At 37.6% G+C, this 15498-nt stretch overlaps 1 protein-coding gene across 15 annotated transcripts in view; it reads right to left on the minus strand.

Moving 5' to 3' along the window:
- RPS6KB1 (ribosomal protein S6 kinase B1) overlaps positions 1 to 15498 on the minus strand; it is a 43570-nt gene that overhangs the window by 9210 nt on the left and 18862 nt on the right. For 6 of the 15 annotated variants that reach the window (XM_032322838.1, XM_032322833.1, XM_032322835.1 and 3 more), the window contains 10 exons: positions 15027 to 15174; positions 12656 to 12713; positions 11110 to 11210; positions 9031 to 9121; positions 8742 to 8865; positions 8174 to 8281; positions 6972 to 7034; positions 6471 to 6548; positions 2308 to 2415; positions 172 to 284 (listed from right to left, as the gene is read on the minus strand). In XM_032322838.1, coding sequence (XP_032178729.1) covers positions 172 to 284; positions 2308 to 2415; positions 6471 to 6548; positions 6972 to 7034; positions 8174 to 8281; positions 8742 to 8865; positions 9031 to 9121; positions 11110 to 11210; positions 12656 to 12713; positions 15027 to 15174 — 992 coding nt within the window. Of the gene's footprint in view, positions 1 to 171; positions 285 to 2307; positions 2416 to 5532; positions 5599 to 6470; positions 6549 to 6971; positions 7035 to 7871; positions 7911 to 8143; positions 8282 to 8741; positions 8866 to 9030; positions 9122 to 9578; positions 10236 to 11109; positions 11211 to 11772; positions 12286 to 12386; positions 12460 to 12655; positions 12714 to 15026; positions 15175 to 15498 lie in introns of those variants that run through there. The other 9 variants (XM_032322834.1, XM_032322840.1, XR_004280896.1 and 6 more) reach the window with 9 other exon arrangements.

A 15498-nucleotide genomic window follows, 5' to 3' on the forward strand; every position in this document is an offset into this window, starting at 1 on the left:
GAAGGTAAACTACATAGCATACAATACAAGATGCAGATGCTATGCTTATGTCAACCAAAGAGAATACAACAGAGCTTTCTTTTATATAACCTGGCATAAATTTCTTAAAGCATTCTCCTCCAGGTTAAAAACAAACAAAAAAAAGAGATGAGAATAACAAAGTCTGAATACCTGACAGGTGTTCGTGGGCTGCCAATAAATCTTCGAGGTGATCGGATTTTTGGTTCAAAGGAAAATTTTTCTTTCACACTTTCAAGTACAGATGGAGCCACATATGTAAAACCCTAAAAAATAGTAATTGTTGACTCCAGAATGGCGTTTTGTCATATATATCAAGAAAATGTGGTTTTGGTCTCTGACACACCAAAATAACAGTGCACACCTAAAATCAGCACTCTGTTTCCTCCCATCTCCTCAATCTCATTTCACACCTGTTAGCTTCTTTCCAGCCATTTCTTGAGGCATGGACCTCAGGAAGGCAGAATTCTATTGAGTCCCATATGCCAGTAAACAGTATTCCACTTTGTTGAAGGAGTAGAACAAAATAGGAAAATGTAGGCTCCACATTAAGCTATTAAATACCAAGATGAATGCAAAGAAAATTCTACTTTTTCTAGCCACATGCACATGAGCAACTAAGATTATCACACCCAAACAGTTTCTCATTATTAGGCCAAAGTAAAAACAGAATTCTCTAAGTTGGCATGTATGGTCTCTCTGACTTAATACCAATGATTGGAAAGATTTAGTATTTTCTTTTTTCTTTTCTTTAGAGTTGGTATTTTCTTGATGTATAAGGGTCAGCATTGTGAAAACCCCCAATTATAATAGGCAATTATGCCTATTATATATGCAGTTTTGTTAGCTTTAGTTCTTTCTTGGACCTTGCTATCAAACCACCAGGTGTTATTTCTTTGCTGTCAATATTTATCCCTTTAACAATCAGTCCTCCACCTAAACTTCCCTTCTAATTATTATTCTAGTCACCTATGAATAGGCATTTTGAGTTATAGTAAAAAGACTCAATAAGCCTCTGGGTGATGTCCTAAAGACTGAGGTGCAATTCTGTAGCACACATGCTTTGTGACAAGTGTATGTACACTTCAGAAACCATTTCCCCACATAGCTTAACTACCAAGAGGACCAGTCTGTGCCTTAATCATCTTTAAATTTCCTTTAATTCTGTGATAGGAATTTAAATAATTATTGAACTGAAGTTGCTCTGACCACAATCTCCAGATAAGTAAGATGTTACTGTTTCTTATTAATTTTTAAAGAGGGGCGCCTGCATGGCTCAGTTGGTTAAGCGACTGCCTTCAGCTCAGGTCATGATCCCAGGGTCTTGGGATAGAGCCCCATATAGGGCTCCTTGCTAAGCAGGGAGCCTGCTTCTCCCACTGCCTCTATATTCTGCCTGCTTGTGCACTCTCTCTGTCAAATAAATAAGAACTCTTAAAAATAAAGAAATAAAAAATAAAGAGATTCACTTTATGTAACAAAATAAATTGTATAAAATGAGGTTTTTGTTGATCAAAATCTAAAAGCCCTCAAAAAATCTAAAAAAAATCTAAAAATCTAAAAGCCTTTTTTTAAAAAAAGATTTTATTTATTTATTTGACAGACAGAGATCACAAGTAGGCAGAGAGGCAGGCAGAGAGGAGGAAGCAGGCTCCCCACAGAGCAGAGAGCCCAACGTGGGGCTCGATCCCAGGACTCTGGGATCATGACCTGAACCGAAGGCAGCGGCTTAACCCACTGAGCCACCCAGGCGCCCCAAGCCTTGCTTTTCTGAGGAGACAAGGTACAAATCAATACAAATACTTCTACAGTGAGAATTAGTTTATTTCCTATTACATATAAACCAATATATTTTGATGTCAAATATTCACAATTAACAGGTTAAAAATCCCCTACAAATTTGCTAGAAAATGTACCAAAAATCTGTAACTATTCCAAGAACAGAATAGTTACAGTGAATTCTTCTCCTACTGTTACAACGGTGTGACTTCCAATAGAGATACCGAGGCAAACATCATTTTAAGTCAGCGGCCCATGTAAAAGGGAATCATATACTCCAAAGAACCATACAGTCCTACTCTAAATGCCGAAATGGAACACTGAATTATGGGAATCAGTTTTCTAACTTAGCAAGTCAGAAAACTTAAAAAACCCAAGTTAACTTAATAAAAAATAGCACCTAAGATTATCTATATCAACTGCAAGGCAAACAAACTGAATTTTCTTATTGAAAAGGGTCCACCCTAATACTTAAATTTCTCATGGCTACATGGAAATTCTTTCACTTACCAGAAAGACCTGATTGGCACTTTCACTGAGAGTTGAGTCATCTGGGCTGTCAACAGGTGTCTGACGTGTAAACTTTGAATCAAACTGACTCACATCCTCTTCGGATTGCTTTGTGAAAAACAAAATTAGAAAACAATGAATAGTCTATATTATACATATCAATCAAATGCATGACTTGCATTAGAGAAGGCTCTAGTTAAAACTCTTCAGAGGGCTTGACTATAATAAAATATCACACAGTTTTAGTAGGAACAGACTGAAGAATAAACACAGATAGAAAGTTTCTTTTTACAGATTTTATTTATTTATTTGAAAGAAAGAGAGAGAGGGTGCCTGCATGGCTCAGTCATTAGGCACCTGCCTTTGGCTTGGGTCATGATCCCAGGGTCCTGCAATCGAGCCCCGCATTGGGCTCCTTGCTCCACGGGAAGCCTGTTCTCCCTCTCTTACTCCCCCTGCTTGTGTTCCCCTCTCACTATGTCTCTGTCAAAAATAAATAAAATCTTTAAAAAAGAGAGAGAGAGAGAGCGCGCACGCTAGAGAGAGCACAAACGTTGGGGATGGGCAGGGGGAGAGGGAGAAGCAGACTCCCCACTGAGCAGGGAGCCCAATGTAAGGGCTCAATCACAGGAGCCCAAGGTCATGACCTGAACCTAAAGCAGATGCTTAACCAACTGAACCACCCAGGTGGCTCCAGGTGGAAAGTTTCAAAGGTCAAATTGCATCTTCAATTTTTAAGCATATAACTAAAGTAGATTTTAGTACATACTCATCATATTTTTTAAAAATCTGAATGTCAAAAAAAATTTTTTTTTGAATATCAATCTTCCCCACTTAAAAAATTTCAGTGTGCCTAGTCCACTGGCTAAATTCCCTATTAGAGATAATTTGCTCAGCGGGCCACTTTATAATAAACCCGAGAAACCACTGAGGCAGAGTTTTAACACAAAACGTATTTGTAAAATGCTCTAAAATTTCTTCCTATAGCTTGGTTCATCCTACTACATTCTCAAGGAGCAAAAATGATGTTCTGCTCTGCATGAGTACATCTTCTTATGAAAAACATCACCTAAATCTAACTACCACATCTGTTTAATTCCTAAGGGCTCTCTGGCACAATATCAGACTTTGTGGTCATGTCAAAAGAGCTAAGGAACCAACATGAAGAAGCACCTAGTGTCAAAAGATGATACAAACTAAGCATCAGTAAAAATTACTGCAGCGGATTAAAACACAAATATATTAAAGCTCATAATTAACTTAAAAAGAATCACAGAATTCACTGGTCAATTTTGGAAGATGTTGAAGAACTAATTGATTATTTCGGAAACTGGGAAAGAAACATTTATCCTGCCTTTCCTGTACGAACAATGTAAGTTTCTCTTTAAGGAAAAATTCACTAATGAGGAATCAATAGTAGTATTAGAATAAGACATTTTATAAAAACTAATGAAATCCTGAAACTAGGCTAGAGTTTCTGAATCTCAGCACTACTGACATTTTGGGCTTGATAACTGTTGCAGAGCCCTGTCCTTGATAAAGGAGGATGTTTAGCAGGATCTCTGGCCTCGACTCACTGCAAACCAGTAACATCCCCTCCCCAAAAAGTGACAACTTGTCTCCAAACCTTGCCAAACTGACCATAGCTAAGAATCACTGATGTTGGCAATGATCAATGAAAAACAAAACAGAACAACAACAAAAAAATATATATATACAAATTATGCCTCCTGACCAAAATATACAACATCAAAAGTTTAATCGCAGGGCGCCTGGGTGGCTCAGTGGTTACACCTCTGCCTTCGGCTCAGGTCATGATCTCAAGGTCCTGGGATCAAACCCTACATCAGGCTCTCTGCTCACGGGAGCCTGCTTCCCCACTCTCTCTGCCTGCCTGTCTACTTGTGATCTTTCTCTCCATCAAATAAATAATCAGATTAAATATCTAAATCTAAATACCAATTTTTGGAAAAACAGGGAAGAGATGAGTATGATCAATGACACTATGGATTAAAATCACAAAATCAAAGTTTGAAACCCTATAGGATAAATGGTCCAGTTTCTTCAGTAAGTACTCGGGAGAGGAATCGAGATGGGGGTATCTACAGATGGAAAGCGACCTAAGAGATAAAATAACCAACCCGTACAGACCTTGACTGAATCCTTATTAGAACAAACCAATAGGGAGGAAAAGAAAACAAAAGAAATTGGGGAAATTGTCAGCTTTTTAGTTGTGATGATAACTAGCAGTTCTGTTTAAGTTTAAACAAGATGACCTGACAAGCTGGATAGTTGGTACATAAAAGTTAATTATCCTCCTTTATAATTATATATATGAAAATTTTAAAGCAAGTCACCTTGTGCTCCAGGACCAAATTATCATCATCATTATCCTCCTCCTCCTCCACCTTCACCCCAAGAAAGAGAAAAAGAAACTATATTTTCTCAAATTCTGAGGTGGAAGAAAGACAAGAACTAACACACTAACTCATTTACTAATAAATATAGTATTATGGTTTGAGTTGTGTCCCCATTGACATTCATATGTTGAAGTCAGAACGGAACCTAATTTGAATGAGGGTCACTACAGATGAAATTGGTTAAGATGAGGCCATCTTGGAGTAGGGAAGATCCTAATTCAGTCATGATAAAATGGGAAAATCTGGACACAGATATGCACAAAAGGAGAATGCAAACATAAAAGTAGAGATCGGGTGAAGTCACCTATGGGCTCCAAGCCTAGCATGGCCAAAGCTAAGAAGGCCAAAGATTGCTAGCAAACCAGCAGAAGCTAGGAGAAAGGCACAGAGTGGAAAGGAAGGTTCTCATAGCCTTCATAATGAACCACGTGTGTCAATACATTATGTTGGCATCTAGTCTCCAGAACTGTAATATAATAAACTTCTGCTGTGTAAGCCACCTAGTTGGTGGTACTTTATTACAGCAGGCCTAGCAAACTAATACACACATATGCTGTATTTTGAAGAAAATTCCCAGAAAATCAAATTCAAAATAGGGTTGAATCAGAGGGTAACCACACTTAACCTGGTGAACATTTTGTTATGTATATAACTGTTAAATCACTATGCTGTATACCTGAAACTTACATATTATTATATGTCAACTAAACTTTATTTAGAAATAAAAAATAAGGGCACCTGAGGGGCTCAGTCAGTTAAGTATTTGCCTTCAGCTCAGGTCATCATCCCAGGGTCCTGGGACTGAGCCCCAGATCTGGCTCCCTGCTCAGCAGAGAGTCTGCTGCCGCCTCTGCTTATACGTGTGAATGCTCTGTCAAATAAATAAATAAAATCTTTAAAAAAAAAAAGAAAGAAAGAGAAAGAGAGAATAAGGGCACCTGGCTGGCTCAGTCAGAATATGTGACTTTATTTTTTTAATTTTTTTTATTTTTTAAAGATTTTATGTATTTACTTGCGAGAGAAAGAGAGAGCGCGTGAGCAGGGGGCAGAGGTAGAAGCAGGCTCCCTACTTTGTAGGGAGCCTGACTCAGGGCTGAATCCCAGGACCATGGGATCATGACCTGCGCTGAAGGCATAAGCTTACTGAGCCACCCAGGTACCCCAAACATGTGACTCTTGATCTGGGGGTCATGAGTTAGAGCCCCATGTGGGATATAGAGATTACTTGAAAAAAAAAAAGAGTAAACAGTTATACCCCATAAAAATAAAAATGGTTGAATCAAGTAAACAAAGCAAAGAAGTTCTAACTACTTGAAATATTTAGTTGTCTTAGGCAACCGACTTAAAAATAGTTAATACACTCATCAATTGCTGATGGCAATAGTCTTTGAAAAGACTATACAGAATAGAGTCTGAGAAGAACATAAACCAAAGTTTTCTGAATGGTTTATATTAACATAATGTTTTTGAATGATCTAAGATTTTATTTATTTTTTATTTTTTATTTTTTTTAAGGATTTTTAAATTTATTTGACAGACAATGAGACAGCGAGGGAACATAAGCAGGGGGCATGGGAGAGGGAGAAGCAGGCTTCCCATGGAGCTGGGAGCTGGATGCAGGGCCTGGAATCATGACCTGAGCCAAAGGCAGACAGCTTAACACTGAGCCACTCAGCCGCCCCTGGGATTTTATTCTAAAAAAATACCAGATCCCTCAAAGTATATGCTTTCATGTATACATACCAACAGAGGTTTAAAGGGGGGCTCCACCTTCCGAGCCAGCAATTCTTCCCAGTTAATATGCCTGAAGAATGGATGAGCCTAGAAAAAAAGAACAGGAAGAAAAGTCAAGGTGAATAGACTTCACTGGACTGACAAATTAACTGTCTGTTTGAAGTTACAAATCACAAAATAAGCTATACTTATTTTTTTAGATTTTATTTATTTATTTGAGAGAGAGAAAACATGCACACAAGTACGGGGAGGGGCAGAGGGGGAGAGAGAGAAAGAGAAGAGAATCTCTCAAGCAGACTCCACGCAGAGCTTGGAGCCCAAAACAGGGTTTGATCCCAAGACCATGAGATCATGACCTGAGCCAAAACCAAGAGTTGGATGCTTAATCAACTGAGCCAACCAGGTGCCCCCCCCAAATAAGCTATACTTTAAACAACTACACACAACCCTCACAAATAAATAAAATTAGTTCTATCTTCCCTTCAAACCACCAAAAAGGCCAATCCCTACTTGAACTTCTCCAGCATCCCCAGGACCAGCTCCAAGTCGAGAAGCAGCATTTCTTTTCAGCAGCTTTAAGGAGGGAAAACAAAACAAAACATTGATAAGCCTTAGTCAAATTGATTATTTTTTATTTAGAGAATTTGCTTTTCTTTTTTTTTTTTTTTTAAAGATTTTTTTTTTTTTTTAAGATTTTATTTATTTATTTGACAGAGAGAAATCACAAGTAGGCAGAGAGAGAGAGAGAGAGAGGAGGAAGCAGGCTCCCTGCTGAGCAGAGAGCCCGATGTGGGACTCGATCCCGGGACCCCGAGATCATGACCTGAGCTGAAGGCAGCGGCTTAACCCACTGAGCCACCCAGGCGCCCAGAGAATTTGCTTTTCTATATTGCTTCTCTATTTTGAGAAAATTGGCTTTATTAATTATAACTAAATATTGCTTGGGAATAAAAAGGAAAAAAAAATATTTTTAAAAAATTTTTTTATTTATTTAAGGAAAGAGAACAGAGAGAGAAAGCACACACAAGCAGCAGGCAGCGGGGAGGGTGCAAGGGAGAGGCAGGGGCAGAGGGAGAGGGAGAAGCAGACTCTTTACTGAGCAGGGAGCCCAATGCAGGGCTCAATTCCAGGACCTGGGATCATGACCCGAGCTGAGCCACCCAGGCACCCCAAGGAACGAAAATCTTTAAAAAATGTGTACTTTACCTGTAAAAACTGTAGGTTTTTTGATTAATATATATGATCCTTTATTTAAAATGTATGTTCAGGGGTGCCTGGGTGGCTCAGTGGGTTAAACCTCTGCCTTCAGGTCAGGTCATGATCCCAGGGTCCTGGGATCCAGCCCCATATCGGGCTCTCTGTTCAGCAGGGAGCTTGCTTCCCCCTCCCTGACTGCCTCTCTGCCTACTTGTGATCCGTCTGTCAAATAAATAAATCTTAAAAAATTAAATTAAATTAAATGTATGTTCAATTCTATTTAAATTCCAGTAGTTGAGGGTTATCATTTCATGTCCTACCTTTTTTTTTTTTTTAAGACTTATTTATTTATTTATTTATTTGAGAGAGAAAGAGAGCAGAGGGAGAGGGAGAAGCAGACTCCTGCTAAGCAGGGAGCCTGACACAGTGCTTGATCCCAGGACCCCAAGATCATGACCCAAGCCAAAGGCAGACACTTAACCGACTGAGCCACCCAGGCGCCCCTCGTGTCCTACCTTTTTAAGCAGATCTCTGGCTTCTTGTGTGAGGTAGGGAGGCAAATTGAGTTTACATTTGAGGATCTTGTCAATTGTTTTCTTTCTGTTCTCCCCAGTGAATGGGGGCTACGAGTAGAAGAGAGTGTGAAAAATTAGCATATAAAAATTAAAATCATCCATTTCCTAAATTAGTCCGTTATGCATAAAGATCAGAAATGTATGCTGTGATATGGGCTGACTGCTAAAGATCTATAGTTTTTAAGCAACGTGACAGAAGAAATAGTAACATCTCAGAAGAAACTGGGTTTCCACTTTTAACTTTGTGTGGTAATAGGTGAGCCCTGTGTTATGCTTTACTTTCTCTTTTTACAAAATAAGGGCAGTATCTATTTTTATACCTATTTCACAGGACTGACATGACAGATCATTTAAACAAAAATGTTTTTAAAAGTAAAGGGCCCATACTACTACCAATAAAGCAATTAGTGTTAATTTTTTTTTTTTTAAATAACTCCATCAGTAACATTTTTAAAAAGCACAGGAAAGGTCTCTTGCCATAATGATTTAATAACTACTCAGCACAGACCATAATACATGCAGCTTTTAACTGTGCACCTACTGCTCCAGTCAGCATGTCATACATTAATGCTCCCAAACTCCACCAATCCACAGCACGATTGTGGCCACTTCTCATCAAGATTTCAGGGGCCCTACAATGAGAAAAATAATACACCTAAAAAATTCACCCATTTGCATATCATCTGAATTAGAAGTTTAAAAACAATATACTGAGCCAAATGGCCCTACATAAACCAGGTGAAAGTTAGCTATCACCCCCCCCAAACCAGTTATATTTCTTGCAACATGCAGCTCACATGTATTCTATTGTTCCACAAAATGTGTGTGTGACTGTTCCATCGTGAATAGATTCTTTGCATAGTCCAAAGTCTGTTAGTTTCACATGACCTACAATGAAAGATCACAGCATGGTTATTCTGAGAATTCTAAGCATGTGCAGTGTTTGAATGTATCATAGAAGACAATAATCTATTCTTCCATTTAACATTTTCTGCCTTAAATATTTGTTGAAGATACAAACAACTAGCAAGGTGCCATCCATAATATGGGATGCTAACTTTTTAAAGCTAACACAGTCATTTTTGGCCAATGATATAATATAAAGGGAAAATAGAGAAAAAAGTAAAACAGTTTTTCCAAAGCTCTATCTTTACCTATACCTAGAATCCTCTACCATCCTGAGAAAGCAAGCCTTCAAGAAAAATTCTCTAAAGTCTGGTACCTGGGTGGCTCAGTGGGTTAAAGCCTTTGCTTTCAGCTCAGGTCATGGTCTCAGGGTCCTGGGATCGAGCCCAGCATCAGGCTCTTTGCTCAGCAGGGAGCCTGCTTCCTCCTCTCACTCTCTCTGCCTGCCTCTCTGCCTACTTGTGATCTCTGTCTATCAAATAAATAAATAAAATCTTTAAAAAAAAAGTCTGGTTTAAGTACACAAACCCTTATAAAGATATGTTGCATCATTTAAAAGTCTGACACTATACTTCAAATATATAACTTTTTACCACAGTGAACTGTGACTGGACAGTTTTTTAAATGGTCTCAGAAAATCAATGAAACAAGTTGGCTTATTCTGCTAATACTTGCCAATTCAGAAAAAGAAATGAAATTGCTATGGCAAGGGACTGTCAGCTCTAATCCAAAAAGTGAAAAACTCACCACCTTACACAAAGAACATTGCAGTTCAAGCTTAGCTTTACTAAAATGTTATTAGATATAGAGTGGTTCAACCACCCCAGGAACCCTACTATTCCAGGTTTATTTCAGAGAAAAGAAAAGGTAATGGCTTACTGATACTCTGACATACAAAAAAATATGACCTTTATCTTCACAGAGCCACCTGACACACTCAGCATTATGGATCAAAGAAGTTAACTAGTCACTTCCCTATTCTATCCTTTGCCTTAGAATTCAGAATCAGAATCCAAGTGTGGGGGGATGGGAGCGGAACTGGGAGGGACAGAGATACATATATTCCCATGATGTGCTTGGTTAAGTAGAATTTCTCCTAAAAAAAAAAAAAAAGAAAGAAAAGAAAAACAGAAAACGAGAAAAAAAGCACAATTTGAAACATATTCATATTAGCATCAGTTGTCCATACCATTTCCTGTCCAAGAATTTAAAACCCTTAACTACCTCATGTATCATTTTGTAGACATTGAAGGCACCCCAACAGCACCCCAACAGCCTGGCTGGCTGGTTGCTCCTTTGGGGTATGAGTGACCTGAGAAGTCTACTGAGCCCAGATTACTCTTGCATAAATCAAACTGTCTCTAGCAGCATGTAGTTGTAATCAAGACTCAGTCTGTTCTACGTACAGCTGCACAGAGTATGAGCCTTTCTGATTTTTTATGTTTGTTGTTATGAACACCAAGAATAAACTGATGCCTACTAAACATTTTCTTTCCAAGGCTACATCAAATATTTTGGTTCAATTCTAATCCTTTTCTACAGCATTAATAAAATTTATCATAAAAAGTACTGCTTCTAATATTTATGCATCTTTTTTCATTAAGGAAAACTCAATTTATAGGGTTAAGATCTACTTTCCAATTTAAGGGACAAACCAAAACTAAAGTTGGGACTGGCTTTTGGCTCACCACATGTTATATAAAGATTCCAAAAGAATGATAAGCTATAAAGAGCAAGGATTAAACCAGAAAACACAGTTAAGTGGTTAGTTATTCCTAACTTCCTCTAATCTCATCAATCACAATTATCTAAATACTTAAATCTCAGCAAGCATTATGATGCCATAAATTGTGAGGGAGGAGTGTATAACAGAAGTTACATGACTATGGGGCTTTGAAAACGACCATGACCTGGGTGGGAGGATTTTAAGATGATTATTTACTATAGAATTGTTTACGGTATATCTCCACCTTGGTGATTAAGCATGATATTCTCCGGCTTCAGGTCTCTGTAGATGATCCCCTTTTGATGTAAATGCCCCAAAGCCATGGAGATTTCTGCCAAATAAAAGCTGGAAACAAAAGTGATTTAATAAAATTAAAAAGAGTAATATATTCAAAGCAGTTTATGTATGGAGCAAAATTCCTTGAAAGAAATAGACATGCACCAAAGACCAAATTAGTGGGGATGGGGGTGGGGATGGGGGAAAGAGATGGCATAGGATGCTGCCAAAAGGCATGGTGACATTTATGTTTCACTTATTTAGTGAAACTATAAAATGTTTTCTTTAGAACATACTACTAATTTCAAAAAAGTCCAGAATATGCCAAACTGTCACTGGCTTTTGTTCTGTTCCTAATAGGAATTAGGACAATAGTCATTCAGATCAAAGCAAATTTCTCCCACCCACCCCCAATTTTAAAATCCCATAGGACACAGGAACTTTGTTATTCTCAGAGATCAAGTCTTAGTTTCGAAAGATACCTTATAAATAATCTGACCCTTAGAAGCCCACTCATCCCTTAATACAGCTGCATTATTTATATACAGTTCATGCCCACAGTATCTGCCCTCCCTCCTGCCAGCCAGCCCACAACTATAAACTGTGTGACACTCAAATTTATCTACCTCAAAAGAATAAAGGGCTGAGTCAACCCTGTCTGGATTCGAAAAGCACAAGGCACTGCAATACTGGCTGCATAACAATGTTGCAATCCTGCAGATTACTCCAGGATGGAGAGGGTGTGTCCTAGAGGACTGAGGCAGTTTCACAGCCAGCAGGACCACAAATACAGCCTCCAACAGGGCTCAGAGAGCCTCCTCCAAAAAAGGGTACTTCATCCCTAAGGCTCTTAAATGCAGCTTCTGTGTTAGAAAAGGCCTGAAATTAAACAATGGAATGCAGTTTGGTAATTAAAGTAGAAAAAAACATTTAAGTGTTTTCTATTCAATTAATGTGTAGGATAAACTGATTTATTGTTACCCAATACTGTCATCTCACAAAAGGATGTGTATATTTTTAATTTGAAGCAGATGCCATCTTAAGAAATATAAGGGTAGATCCCATCCTGGCCATAGAATCAATCCACAGATGATGTGTGCCGGCTTATCACCTCCCTAAGACTGCACCTTGGGAACTGGAAAGTCTAAAAAAAAAGAGGAGATGATTTCTGATACTTTCCATTGTTCCAGACATAAAGTTTCACCGGAAAACCACACTCACCCACAGCCAAGGCAGGCAGCTTACCAATTCAAGGAAAGAAAGCCCCAGTGAGAATGGTTCTGTTAGGAACTGGCGTGAAGAGCGTTCCACCCAAGGCCTGGGGGCAAAGGAATGATGTGACCTCCAAAATCTGCCCCATCCCAAAGATACTTCTCCCCCTTGAAGTCCTGAGTGACTGACTGGCTCCAGAACAATTTACTGAATCATTTGGCTGCCCACAGTGGGAAAAGGGCTTTGCTTTTAATTATATGAATCATTACCTGAATCCATGCAACTGTAAAAATTTCACTTACCAGGCTGTGTCTTCCATAAATATTCCCTCTCTTTCTAACTGCATAAATAATTCTCCTCCTGTGAAGGAAAAGAAAAGGGCTTAGAAATAAAACAATTTTCATTTTCAACCCATTTCTAATGAGAATGTTGTGCTTTCTCTTTTAACTACAGTTAAAAGATAGCAGTTCCTTAAAACTAAAAAACAGATCCTAAAAATTATAGGTTTAAAACTAAGTCTTCAGGATTCTATTTTTGCAGTGTTCTTATTCTTATGTAAAAACTATGTTTTGGAATTCTAGGTTTTACATCTTTAAACTTCAAAATAGTTAAAAGATTCCAGACCTGAGGTTAAAAAAGTAATCTTGGTTAAAAGTTCTCTCACATTTTATCCTAAGCAGAAAAATGTTAGTATATAATTAAGCCACCCTTACAAATTACAATTAGTGAATGCCCTTATTCCATATTTTCAGAACTCTTAATCTAGATTAATCTAGCAGCAGCTTTATTAAAAGCATGGCATTGTTTTGAATATCAAGATAATAACAACTTATATTCCATTGAATAATCTTAGAATACATGAGCCCGCAATTATGTAAATCAATGAAGAGATCAATAAATTAGGTTTTAAAATGGGAGAGAAGGAAAAGCTCTTTGTTACAGCAGAATGCCAAATAAATGAATGAGGCATGATGGAATAAGAAAAATCACTTGGCAAACATTACAGTTAATTGTTTCAAGCAAGAATCAATGAATGCTAAAACTGTATACGAAAGCTTGATGAGAGATAAGATATTTCAATAATCCCAAAGTATCTCAAGATACTTATTCATTACAAAGGGTAAACTTCTCCAAGGAAAAAATTGGCCAACACCACCTTATAAATGTGATCAAAGTGAACATCAACAGCAATGGGACAAAGATATAACACCATGTACCTCCTGATCTGACAGAAGACACAATGTCACTTCGATGGTCCTCCCCAAATGCATAACCTGAATCTAATCTTGAGGAAACATCAGATAAGCCCAAATTGGTGCATTCTACAAAATAACTGGCCTATATTCTTCAAAAATGTTAAGGTCACAAAAGATAAAGACTGAGGAACTGTTTAGGTTAAAGGGAGCTGAGAGATATTACTGTATCAATGTTAATTTCCAGTTTTGATAATTTTAGTAGAGTTAAGATACTGTCATTAATTTTAGAAAATATAAACTGGAGCATTTAGGGGTAATGGGAAATCATGTCTGAAACACTCGCTTAAGCAATCCAGAAAAAAAAAGTGTGTTTATACATATACATGTATATATATATATACATACACACACACACATATATATACACACACATATATATGTATACATATACATATACATAGGGAGAGAAAAGGATGAAACAAAACAACTGTAAAATGAAAACACTTGGGGAATCTAAGTGAAGAATATGTGGAAAGTCTTTGTACTGTTTATGCAACTTTTCTGTATAAATCCAAAATTGTCAAAATAAAGTTACTCAAAAAACGGCAACACAGTCACAAAAAAGTTGCTAAATTCTGCATCTTTCTGTTCCATGTTACAGGCCATTGTGGAACCTCTTTTTCAGAAAACTCAGATATCTTGGCTGGTAATAGATACCTGTGATTTAGAAATGATAAGCAACAAGGTTTGAGGAGGTAGTAATCCCTGGAAATTGTGGATGTCTTCCTATGTAAACTGCGCAGTCTAACAAAAAAGCTACATTCAACCAAAAAACTCTGTTTAGAGATGCAATTTTGAAAATACTCAGTATCTTAAATACTCTCAGTAAGTTTTCCATTTGAGTTTAGAAATGCTTTGATAGGGCGCCTGGGTGGCTCAGTGGGTTGGGCCGCTGCCTTCGGCTCAGGTCATGATCTCAGGGTCCTGGGATCGAGTCCCACATCGGGCTCTCTGCTCGGCAGGGAGCCTGCTTCCCTCTCTCTCTCTCTCTCTGCCTGCCTCTCCATCTACTTGTGATTTCTCTCTGTCAAATAAATAAATAAAATCTAAAAAAAAAAAAAAAAGAAAAAAAGAAATGCTTTGATAGTTCATTGGAATTATAGTATCTTACCCCAGCACAGTCAATGTGATGGCTCTGTATCAATTAGGTGTTTGTTATTTTAAGTATGATTACAAAGGGATTAGGATTAAGAGAAAATTTCACAGATGGGGGAAAAAACCTAACCTTTAAATCTCTTCATATTTGTCCGCAAAAAGAAACACATGGTCACATCTAAATTTCTTATGTCAATGTATTTGTCAATTTTAAGAACTATTGAATCACATTGGGGAAAAAGCATTTTTTCCATTGGAAAATAATGTTTAACCCAGTTTCTGGAGCAAAGGCAAATAATTACACCAAACTGAGTGTACTGACCGCTGAGATACTCAAGGATGAGGTAGAGTTTTCCACCGGTCTGAAAGGCATAAATTAAATCCACAATGAAGGGATGCTTTACTTCCTCCAGAATATTCCGTTCTGCTTTTGTATGAGCTGTATCTTTAGCATTTCTTACTATCATTGCCTAAAGGAAAAGAGATGATCTATAAGAACAAAACAGTAGACATTTTTATTCTATAGTAACTGGAAATTCTATTTTGTGTTCTTCTTGCCAATAGTTTAATATTTAATATAATTAATTTAATTATAGTTCTCACCAGAGACTGAGATAGGAGTAATGGAAGACATTCACTTCTTATATATATCTGCACTGTTTGGATTTTTTGCACTGAACATAACCTAAAGATACCTTTTTAAAAAATGTAAACAGATGAAGTTTATTCATATGTTCACTAATTATTCTATGTCTACTATGCTCCAGGCTCTGTAATAAAAAGAAGAACGAACA

This window comes from Mustela erminea, chromosome 18 (genome assembly GCF_009829155.1).
Source record: "Mustela erminea isolate mMusErm1 chromosome 18, mMusErm1.Pri, whole genome shotgun sequence".
NCBI lineage: Eukaryota > Metazoa > Chordata > Mammalia > Carnivora > Mustelidae > Mustela > Mustela erminea.